This window comes from Hyperolius riggenbachi, chromosome 3, assembly GCF_040937935.1.
Source record: "Hyperolius riggenbachi isolate aHypRig1 chromosome 3, aHypRig1.pri, whole genome shotgun sequence".
Lineage (NCBI taxonomy): Eukaryota > Metazoa > Chordata > Amphibia > Anura > Hyperoliidae > Hyperolius > Hyperolius riggenbachi.
The window spans coordinates 488,878,192-488,890,534 of NC_090648.1; the positions used below are offsets into that span (position 1 = coordinate 488,878,192).

The following is a 12,343-nucleotide window of genomic DNA, read 5'->3' on the forward strand; positions in this document are numbered from 1 at the left end:
AGGTGTGTGCCGGTACTATATAAAGTGGTGATCTGCAGTAACCAGTAGCCATTACAGGTGTGTGCCGGTACTATATATAAAGTGGTGATCTGCGGTAACCAGAAGCCATTGCAGGTGTGTGCCGGTACTATATATAAAGTGGTGATCTGCAGTAACTAGCAGCCATTGCAGGTGTGTGCCGGTACTATATATAAAGTGGTGATCTGCAGTAACTAGCAGCCATTGCAGGTATGTGCCGGTACTATATAAAGTGGTGATCTGCAGTAACCAGCAGCCATTGCAGGTGTGTGGCGGTACTATGGGTATCATTCATAAACAGGCTGTCGGTAGTGCGGGAAAACACCGTTCTTCTCCGCAACCGGTAATTAAGACTTCTGGGTGGCCATTCATAAAGAAGTCTGCCTGTTGCGGAAGAAGTGCGGAGGTTTTCTGGAGGAAGCTGGCGGCAGCGTGGCGGAAGACATGCGGAAACTTAAAAGCTGCCCGATTCCCTCCCTGCGCTGCTCTGTCTGATGCTGCTTGGGAGGTCCCTCCCATTCATTTATATGTATTCCGCCCGCCTATCGCTACTGTCGAGCAAGCGGTATTTTCCTTCCGGATACCGCTTGCTCTAATCTTTATGAATGGATGTGTTTGTTACTTTTTCTAGATTAATCTAGAAAAACTCCGCACACGGCGGAAATGTATCGCTCTGTCACATTTTCATGCGGAAAGAGCCTTTATGAATGGGGCTTATGCTGAGTGGTCGGGAAAGTCACCGGTGTTAAGCATTTCCGCATGCGGAAATGCTTTATGAATGATACCCTATATATAAAGTGGTGATCTGCAGTAACCAGCAGCCATTGCAGGTGTGTGCCGGTACTATATGTAATGTGGTGATCTGCAGTAACTAGCAGCCATTGCAGGTGTGTGCCGTTACTATATATAGAGTGGTGATCTGCAGTAACCAGCAGCCATTGCAGGTGTGTGTCGGTACTATATATAAAGTGGTGATCTGCAGTAACCAGCAGCCATTGCAGGTGTGTGCCGGTACTATATATAGAGTGGTGATCTGCAGTAACCAGCAGCCATTGCAGGTGTGTTCCGGTACTAAATATAAAGTGGTGATCTGCAGTAACTTGCAGCCATTACAGGTGTGTGCCGGTACTATATATAAAGTGGTGATCTGCAGTAACCAGCAGCCATTGCAGGTGTGTGCCGGTACTATATATAAAGTGGTGATCTGCAGTAACCAGCAGCCATTGCAGGTGTGTGCCGGTACTATATAAAGTGGTGATCTGCAGTAACTAGCAGCCATTGCAGGTGTGTGCCGGTACTATATATAAAGTGGTGATCTGCAGTAACCAGCAGCCATTGCAGTTGTGTGCCGGTACTATATAAAGTGGTGATCTGCAGTAACCAGCAGCCATTGCAGGTGTGTGCCGGTACTATATAAAGTGGTGATCTGCAGTAACCAGCAGCCATTGCAGGTGTGTGCCGGTACTATATATAAAGTGGTGATCTGCAGTAACCAGCAGCCATTGCAGGTGTGTGTCGGTACTATATAAAGTGGTGATCTGCAGTAACCAGCAGCCATTACAGGTGTGTGCCGGTACTATATATAAAGTGGTGATCTGCAGTAACCAGCAGCCATTGCAGGTGTGTGCCGGTACTTTATATAAAGTGGTGATCTGCAGTAACTAGCAGCCATTGCAGGTGTGTGCCGGTACTATATATAAAGTGGTGATCTGCAGTAACCAGCAGCCATTGCAGGTGTGTGCCGGTACTATATACAAGTAGCGGTAAGTATCCCCCGGGGTGCGCGGTGGGGGTTGTTACAGAGTCTCTTTAAGAATTGTTAGCAATGGATTGGGAACATCAATAAGGTTTGTTTACTGTCAATCTGATCACAATTGAACGGTCGTTCGCTAAGAATTGGACCGTTGGCGGCCAGCTTTTTTCCTTAGGCATTTTTCTTTGGGACAACAGTGACCACCCTTTGTCATTCTATCATTTGTCGGATAAAGATAGCTATGGCAATCACAAATTTAATCACAAATTTTTTTGGTGGAGAGCCTTTTTAGGTTTTTTATAAACTTGGCGCTACGTCTTGCTGGCATTGTGGTTCTGCCCCGTCCCTATTTTGACAAACCCATCTCGTAGATTTGTTGAAAAGTTGGAGTCCTAAATAAAACATACCGTGATTTATTGAAAAAACAACGTTGATTTTGCGGTTCAGAAAGTGGGGAAAGAAGCTGAGAATTCCACGGTCTGGTTTCCTTCTGAGCTTAGCGGAGAGTAAAAAGTAGAATAATTGGTGGTGGCGGCATTATAAGCCTCTTGATAGGACGCTGTTCTGCTGCTTCAGAGGACGGCGCGGAGAACAGATTATGCTCCGGAACGCTGCCTACAAAAACACCGGCCTTTTGTGTCCCGTCATTTATCCTCCTCTCTCTTGTTGCGAATTCAAACGCTCGCAGATCCTTAAAAATCTGATTTGGCAGCGGCCGGGGCGTATTGTGTAACCATAATTACACAACGCCGTGTTTTCTTCCCATAAATATCGCAGAGGCCGTTCGTGTTAAGGTCGAGCCTCGAAACCGTCGGTAAGTCGGGATATAAATCAGTTTGGGTGGGGAACCCACGAGGGTGAGTGATTCACCAGACAATGTGGGGATTGTGGTCGAAGCTGTGGTCTTGCTGTTTCCGGACGGCCAGGGGCCAGCCGCATGTAACCGGGACCACCAGAACTGGGTCCCCCGCCAGCCTCATCGCAAACCTCGTTTTTGCTTCACGAGTCGTTAAAACAAAAATGAAATCTCAATTTTCTCGCTACTCTTTTGTTGCAGAAATACTTTTTATGAAAAAAAGAATCTTAAAAATGATTGAACGCGAATGCCAAATGCTCGAGATGGGCTGGCGAGAAAGAGAATTGTGGGAATCGTTCAGTTGCCTAATTTGTTTGGAAAGATTGAATTGTGGTATACGAAGTAGAGGTGCCAATGCTTTTAAGCAAAGCGTGAGAACGTAGTCAAATATATCCAACATTAACGTGTTTAGTGAAAACTTGAAGTGAGATGAATATGGACGACAGGGTTGTGGAGTCAGTACAAAAATCATCCGACTCCTCCGTTTATGAAACCTCCAACTCTGACTCCAGGTACCCAAAATTGCTCCTACTCAGACTCCTTGACTCCAACTCCTTATAGTCTAATATTTACTAACATTAGTATATCAGTAATACTGAAACTCAAATGACCGTATTCATTTTCATTGACTGAGTGCAGATAAGAGAAGGGGTCCAGAAACAGAACCATCTGGTACACCAACAGTAGACTAGAGGGAGTAGAGAAAGCTACACTGCGGGTAATTTACTAACAGCCCATGGAGTAGACCATCATTGTCTGCAATTATCACATGACAGCCAAGACTAGGAGGCAATTTTTTTTATTTTTTTTTTACCGTGCAAAGTACCCTTTTGATTGTTGTTCTGCATTCATATCATCCCAATCTCTTAGTACAAGTAAAACGGAAGTTGTCAACTCTCTGGCGACTATTTCCGCTCTGTTTTTGAAAAGTAGAAAACTGGAACATAGAGTGGACAGGAGTACAGGTGATCAAACAGATAAAAGTAAATACACGTCCTGCTGAATTAGATTAGCACAGTTCTATATTGCATGCAAATTGCTTTACACTTGCATACAAGGCAGAATAATTATTGTCCCATTCACCAGCTCTGGGTTGGGGGCCTCAGGGTCACACGGTTCCTGTTGATAGTTGATGATGCTCAGCTTGAGAATGTGCCACTGTGGACTAATGTCTAAAGGTGTGTACACACACGGACGAGCGCTGTCACTCGCAAAGATCGGGTGATGCGTGATCGAGCAGTACAGAGCGGGAGGGGAGGAAGAACATTGGGAGTACATATAGTGCAGCCGTGGCTTGAATTGAGCGCTCAGTAGTCGATCAGTCACCTAATGCCTAACACCAACCCTCCTCCTAATTCCTAACACCAACCCTCCTCCTAATTCCTAACACCAACCCTCCTCCTAATTCCTAACACCAACCCTCCTCCTAATTCCTAACACCAACCCTCCTCCTAATTCCTAACACCAACCCTCCTCCTAATTCCTAACACCAACCCTCCTCCTAATTCCCAACACCAACCCTCCTCCTAATGCCTAACACCAACCCTCCTCCTAATGCCTAACACCAACCCTCCTCCTAATGCCTAACACCAACCCTCCTCCTAATGCCTAACACCAACCCTCCTCCTAATGCCTAACACCAACCCTCCTCCTAATGCCTAACACCAACCCTCCTCCTAATGCCTAACACCAACCCTCCTCCTAATGCCTAACACCAACCCTCCTCCTAATGCCTAACACCAACCCTCCTCCTAATGCCTAACACCAACCCTCCTCCTAATGCCTAACACCAACCCTCCTCCTAATGCCTAACACCAACCCTCCTCCTAATGCCTAACACTAATCCTACACCTAATTCCTAACACTAACCCTCCTCCTAATTCCTAACACCAACCCTCCTCCTAATTCCTAACACCAACCCTCCTCCTAATTCCTAACACCAACCCTCCTCCTAATTCCTAACACTAACCCCTTCTTAATGCTTAAAATGGACCCACCCCAACTTAATGCCTAACACTAACCCTCTCCTAATGCCTAATGCTAACTCACCACCTAATGCAGAGTTCCCCAACCCTGTCCTCAAGGCCCACCAACAGTACATGTTTTGCAGGAAACCACAAACATTCACAGGTGAGGTCATTAGTGTGTTAGCAGAGCTGATCAACTACTTCTGTGGATATGCACAAAACATGCACAGTTGGTGGGCCTTGAGGACAGGGTTGGCGAACACTGACCTAATGCATAAAACAAATCCCCCCTCCTGATGCCTAAACCTCTGCTGCTCTACTACAAACCTATGTAGTATTCAATTGGCTACTCATGTATCTGCCTGGTTATTATGCCTGCATTGGGCGTCCAACTCACCTCCTGGGTACACGAATACTGATACTTGACGTTGGCATCAATTAGATGCCTGCTGAGCCCATATCCTCTATCTTGGACAGTGGGCTCAGTTGGTGCTTGGATGAGATGATCTGGCAGTCCGGATCTCTCAACAATCCATCGAGGGGGATCAGGAGGCACTTTATGTACGCTAGATTTGCGGCAGAAGTGGTCCCAAACGGCCACCTTTGCTGAGAACCATCTAGCTTGTGTATAAGGTTTAAACCGCCAGTGGCGTAATTCTTCATCTGACAATCTGATGTTTTGACCGCTGACTTCTTAACATTCGATGTTCGTGAATGGCATCTGGCCCTGTGCGATCTTTTGCCTGAGCTGTAGGTCAGATAATGCCGTTTGGAAGCGCCATTCTCATTGATGCCAAGAGAGAGGCACACAAAGTAATAAGGTGGTTTGGGGAGGCTGGCATGCACACAGGAAATGGGAATTTTAATGATTGGTCTACTTCACCGCCGAACCAGAAATTCTGTTTGTGTTACGGCAACAGATTCCGGTTCTTCCCTTTTATGAAAACCGATTAACACTCTCTGTTTTTTGTTCTTCTCAGTAAAATAAGTTTTTGTGTCCGTGTGGTGCCAGGGGTGGTTGGCACAGAGAGAGGAATTCTGAGTTCATTCGCTGTGTTAGGAAAACAAACCCCGGCATTAGCACAGAGGGCCTCATATTCATTTATTGCCGGAATCTACCGCAGTTTTATCGCTTCACCTGATACATACGAGAGATACAGTGGGATGCAAAAGTTTGGGCAACCTTGTTAATTGTCATGATTTTCCTGTATAAATCGTTGGTTGTTACAATAAAAAACGGCCGTTAAATGTATCTCATAGTAGACACACACACAGTGATATTTGAGAAGTGAAATGAAGTTTATTGGATTTACAGAAAGTGCGCAATAATTGTTTAAAATTAGGCAGGTGCATACATTTGGGCACCACAAAAAAAGAAATGAAATCAATATTTAGTAGATCCTCCTTTTGCAGAAATGACAGCCTCTAAATGCTTTCTGTAGGCTCCAATGAGAGTCTGGATTCTGGTTGAAGGTATTTTGGACCTCTTTACAAAACATCTCTAGTTCATTCAGGTTTGATGGCTTCTGAGCATGGACATCTTTCTTTAACTCACACCGCAAAGAGGCTTCCCATATCCTCATTGAGACAGTGACATGCACATCTGGGAGGTTCAGGGGTGGCCGGGGTGGGAATATCATAAATTCTGTGTTGTCTAGATTTAGTTTCAGGAACTTAGTGGACATCCAGGAGGAGATGGCGGATAGGCAGGAGGAGTCCATGGTAGTGGTGGATATGTCAGGGGTGTGGAGGTAGATCTGGGTGTCATCTGCATACAGATGATAGTTAAAACCCATGGAGGAGATAACCTTGCCAATGGAGGATGTGTATAGGGAGAACAGTAGGCGGCCAAGGACCGTGCCTTGGGGGACTCCCACCGAGAGGTGGTTGGGGGTGGATGAGGACTCATTGAAGGAGGTCATGAAGGAGCAGTTGGAGAGGTAGGATGAAAGCCAGGTCAGGGTGAGATTGTGAATGCCCATGGACTGGAGGAGTAGGGGGTGATCTACTGTGTCAAAAGCTGCTGAAAGGTCAAGGAGGAGGAGAATGGAGTATTTATCTTCAGCTTTAGCTAAGGCAAGGTCATTGACCACTTTGGTGAGAGCAGTTTCGGTTGAGTGGGCAGGCCGAAATCCAGATTGTAGTGGGTCTAGCAGTGAGTTGGCATTGAGGTACTGGGTCAGGCGTTTGTGTGGTTAAAAAATCATCCGACTCTTGAATCCAACTCCTCAGATTATTGAAACCACTGATTCTGACTCCTGGTACCCAAAATTGCTCAGACTCCTCGACTCCACAGCCCACTGGCGAACTCAGGGGGCTATTCCGGGTGTCTAGAACCTCCCCCCTGCACTGAGCTGTGTATTCAGCCAGGGAAGCCCGCATAATATAAACAGCCTCATTCTCCCTCCCTTCTTACTTCTGGTGCCTCCCTCCAGCTAATAGAATGAGAGAGGCAGCTGAGCTTCCCTCACAACCCTCACAAGAAGATGCAGCCTGCAGTGAGAGAATGTTGATTATGGAGTCCTGGACTCTCCACAGCACAGAAGTGTCAGACATGATGAAATTAGAGTGCAGGCAAGCTGGTAAATATGCACAGCATGATGCAGAGCTTGCCTGGACTCAGGGTCTGTGGGCAAACATCTGTCTGGTCTCTCCCCATTGTTATAATGACTGCATGTGTGGGTAAGGTGTGGATAACAAGCTGAAAAGTTTTTGACAGTCCCTAGACTCCAGGAGGGCTTCTTTCTGACTTGTGTGAGAGACTGACAGGGACAGGAGTCCGATTACAGGCAAGTAGCCTGTCTGATGTGGGACTTCAATACAGATAAGTTCTCAGCTCCATCTCAGGCTATTCTCAATTTCTCCACTCCTCTCTCTGGGCTAGTGCAACGCCAAAATGACAATAGCAATCGCTAGCAATTTGTGAGTGTGATTTTGTGAAGTGATTTTCAGAGCGATTTTTGAATGAATTGCTCAAAAACATGCTACATGCAGTATACCTGCGATTTTGAAAAAATCACAACGCTGCTGTGGGAACACCCACATAGGGTAACATTAGCCAAGCGCTTTTCAAATCACTGTTGATTTGAAAAATGCTCAGAAGCCCTCTTGGTGTGCACCAGCCTCCTTCATTCACCTTTGTTTCCCTCTTCCCCTACAGCTGGCTGTGTGTTCTTGTCATACAGGAAAGCTAAATAAAAGTGCAATCCTGGTGAGGCAAAATATTATTATTTAGTATTTATATAGCGCCGCCATCTTCCGCAGATGCATATATCCCTGCATCATATGGGTATCGCTTGCGCTATGTGAAACTATGTAGCATATTCCACTGAATTGTCCAAACTAAGTCTATCTCCTGTTCCTCTCTTGGGGAGTTGTTCCAGCGCTGTACCCCGTTCACATTTGCTGCTACCAGAAGCCCTCAGAAACACTCGTGTCCTTGAGTACTTCCAAAGATAGGCAGCTCCGTAATACGCCAGCGCACTTTTGTGCATGGGCAGTATGGAGCCACCTGTATTCTGAAGCACTCGGGACATACGTGCTTCTGGACCTTTCAGGAACCCCCCCCTTAAAAATCCTGCGTTTGCCCCTGCAGCCCTGGTATTTAAGTGAGTTGGTTGTTTAGTTGGTTGGCGTGTGTGTACGTACTTGTTTAAACAACTGGTTGTGCTGTTGGTCATGTTGTGCAGTTGGTTGTGCAATATGTTGAAACTTAATGTACGGGCCACTCTTATATAGCCCTTACTGCAAATAACTTAAAACTCACTACCCGTCACTACTGCGCCTGCGCACAGTACATCACTACCAGTCACTACTGTGCCTGCGCACAGTACATCACTACCAGTCACTACTGCGCCTGCGCACAGTACATCACTACCAGTCACTACTGCGCCTGCGCACAGTACATCACTACCAGTCACTACTGCACCTGCGCACAGTACATCACTACCAGTTACTACTGCGCCTACACACACAGTACATCACCACCAGTCACTACTGCCAGTCACTACACTTCCGGATTAGCAACCCGTCCCCAGTAAAATAGCCGATCACGGCTGCCACATATATCTACGCATGCGCAACAATTGCGCAATGACATCAGCCGCTACCCAATGCGATAAGGTTGCATTTATACCAATAGGCAACATGCTACACTTAGCCTTATATAGTAATGTACGCCTGCGCAGAGACTATGCGGCGATACGCCCATGAAGCGAAGTTCTGGCCACTACGGATGACATCACCATCCACCCCCGCTCCCATTGGTTAATTGATCCTACCTTGGTATATTTAAAGCGCTCACACACAGCACCAAATTACAGAGGTGCTGAACGTATTTCCGACCTATTACTAGTAAGTCATTTTATTTAATCATCTTTCCTAGGTTGATCTCCACATTACCTGGACTTCTAAAGTTTTTTTTAAATGCCCAACACCTGGCTAACTTCATTAGTAATACAAATACCCACGCCTGTTTTTTTGAATATAATACTATGTATTATCATACCTCCACCTATCTAATTGTTAAAAAACTCACCCTCACTCCATCTTTTGCCTTCTACACAGGGTACCTTTGCGATCTCATTCATTATACTGAATGGGATCGCGGGTGCGATCGCCCCGACATGCAGGCAACCATGCGCTGTGATTTAGTGGTGAATAGATCAGCATAACTGCCAGGCAACTGGTATTGTTTAAAAGGGAATAAATATGGCAGCCTTCACATCCCTCTCACCTCAGATTCCATTTAAGGTGGATCCGAGGTGAACTTTTACTCATTGCATAATTGTGTTCCTTTCCTATTGTTTATAGGGCATTCCTCAAGCCAAATACTTTTTTGTTTTAATGCTCTAATTCCCTATAAACTAAATAAACCACGCCCACAGGTTTTCAGAGAGCCTTGGCAGTAGCAAGGGCTCATGGGAGCTCAGTCTGGGCAGGAGGAGGAGGAGGTGTTACTCGCCATTGATTTCAGAGGCAGAGTGGAGGAAGGAGGAGGGGGGATTAGTTTTTTTTCACAGGCTGAGTGCTCAAGATGCAGATAAGCTTGCATGTGTGTAATGTTTACAAACAACATGGCTGCTGTCACTGTATCACAGGAAGAAATAATCATTTTCTATTAAAGCTGTGTGCTGATAGATTTGCTGTGTAAACTATCTAAACTTTAGATAAGATATATAGACAAGTTACTTGTTATAGTTAGTTTTTCATCTCGGATCCGCTTTAAGGATGCGTCTTCAGAATATTCTCACAATTCATCAGTAATATTAATAATAGTATGTATTTCTTTTCCTTGCAGACATCGATGAGTGCGACAATGACTACAATGGTGGATGTGTTCATGAATGTATTAATATTCCTGGGAATTACCGGTGTACGTGTTACGATGGATTTATGCTGGCTCACGATGGGCACAACTGCTTGGGTGAGTATAGCTGCTCTGCAGGCTTGTGGCCAATGTGGGAATAAGATTTGTGGAATCTGAATGGGAAACTTTGTCTTCTTAAGGTTGTAAGGGCTGGAACCCACTAGAGCAAATTTTTTTTTTTGAGCGTTAAGGGAGCGTGAGAAATCGCTAGCGATTTCCCTAAACGCTCTGCCAATGTAAATGGATGGTGCAAATTCCACAGAAGCGATTGCGATTAGCAAAATCGCAAACGCAGGACATGCAGCATTTTGTTAGCATTTGCGCTTCAATGTAAAGTATATGATCGCTGATGTAATCGCTCATCAAAACCTGCACGGAGCGATTTTGCTAACGTTTTGAAGTTAATGTACACTGTAACAGAATTAAAATGTAATAGAAAGGACCAATCAGACTTTACAAACGCTACTCGCTACACAACCGCTGTCAAATTGATACACTTTTTAAAATTGCTCCCTACAACGCTCAGGAAATCGCTTACAAACTGCTCATACAAAACGCTTGCGATTAGCGATAGCATTTTGTAGTGGGTTCCAGGCCGGAGGGTCAGTGATATGCTAATAATTGTGAGCTGATGCAGATTGAATGCAGGTTGAAATAGGGGCAGTCAGATGCACCTGCCCACTGGCGTAACAATAGGGGATGCGACCCCTGCGATCGCGGGGGGGCCTGGGGCCCCCCTAGGGCCCCGCTCGCTGACTTTTTGGAAGCAGGAGGGGTCGCAGCATAAGAGGAGAGCTGTGGCTGCAGATCGGTGGGGAGGGGGGAAATTCCCCCCCCCCCCCTCTCTCAACTCGGGCTCCCCTCCTGCAAGCAATCATTGGTGGTGCTCGTGGCAGCCGCGGCGGCGGCAGGCAAGCTGAGCACATACCTCCTTCTGGCTGGTCTCCGATCACTAAGTGCTTTATAGAACTTCCTGTGTAAACAGGAAGTTCTATGAAGCACTTAGTGATCGGAGACCTCCGGCCAGAAGGAGGTATGTGCTCAGCTTGCCTGCCGCCGCTGCTGCCACGAGCACCACCAATGATTGATTGCAGGAGGGGAGCGCTGAGAGGAGAGCCCGAGGTGAGGAGGGGGGGGGGGAATTTCCCCCCTCCCCACCAATCTGCGGCCACAGCTTTCCTCTTATGCTGCGACCCCTCCTGCTCCCAAAAAGTCCCCGAGCGGGCCCTGGGGGGAAGGGGGGGGGGGGGGGCCCTGAATTTTTTTTGCAGGGGGGCCCAGGGCTTTCTAGGTACGCCCCTGCGTGACCTGCCGCTGCATTTGATCAGACCATGTCAAAGTGTCACAAATCTGCATAAAACTTGCATCAACTTGAATCTCACTATCCTTTACCAACTAACTATGGGCAACACGCACAGTTCTTATTTCATTTTTGAGGCTTGGCAATCGATAGCAACCATGTGGCTTGGTACTTTTTTCATTTGGATGTGTAGGTGGGAAGGGGAGGGGCAACAGGAGGCGAAACAATGCAAATTTAAATGTACATAAAAAAAATCTTTATTATCAGTAAAGTTGCACTTCTTTCCTTCCTTCCTTCCTGTTAGATGTGTTGCTTTGTGGCCTGAACTCATGCTATATGCTGCCTCTGCCACATGACTTGTTGTTTTGTGGCCAGAGCTCATGCTATATGCTGCCACTACCACATGACTTGCTGCTCTGTGGCCTGAGCACATGCCATATGCTGCTGCCACTACCACAGGACTTGCGGCTCTGTGGCCTGAGCTCATGCTATATGCTGCCACTGCCACATGACTTGCTGCTCTGTGGCCTGAGCACGTGCTATATGCTGCCACTGCCAAATGACTTGTTGCTCTGTGGCTGGAGCTCATGCTATATGCTGCCACTGCCACATGACTTGCTGCTCTGTGGCTGAAGCTCATGCTATATGCAGCCACTGCCACGTCACTTGCTGCTCTGTGGCCTGAGCTCATGCTATATGCTGCCTCTGCCACGTCACTTGCTGCTCTGTGGCCTGAGCTCATGCTATATGCTGCCTCTGCCACGTCACTTGCTGCTCTGTGGCCTGAGCTCATGCTATATGCTGCCTCTGCCATGTCACTCGCTGGTCTGTGGCCTGAGCTCATGCGCAAAACTTTACGCACGCACTGCACAGGGCGCTCCGCGCAAAGTGCCCATTAAAGCCTATGGGACTTAGCGTGCGCATAGGACTTTGCGCGCATAAAACTTTGCGTGCGGTACTTAGCGCGCGATGTGATTGAGAAAACCGGTGTTAACCTACTTAGCACCCTGGTTAGCGCGTCTAAAGACTTTAGACGTGCTAAGTAGGTTAGCACCGCTTTGTGAATTAAGCCCTATATGTT

The 12,343-nt window shown here is 46.7% G+C and overlaps 1 protein-coding gene across 2 annotated transcripts in view; it reads left to right on the forward strand.

Annotated features, from left to right (window-relative positions):
* The window catches only part of SCUBE1 (signal peptide, CUB domain and EGF like domain containing 1), a 359,575-nt gene that overhangs the window by 57,255 nt on the left and 289,977 nt on the right, over nucleotides 1-12,343 (forward strand). For both annotated transcript variants that reach the window (XM_068278175.1, XM_068278171.1), the window contains exon 3: nucleotides 9,894-10,019. In XM_068278175.1, coding sequence (XP_068134276.1) covers nucleotides 9,894-10,019 — 126 coding nt within the window. The remainder of the gene's footprint in view (nucleotides 1-9,893; nucleotides 10,020-12,343) is intronic.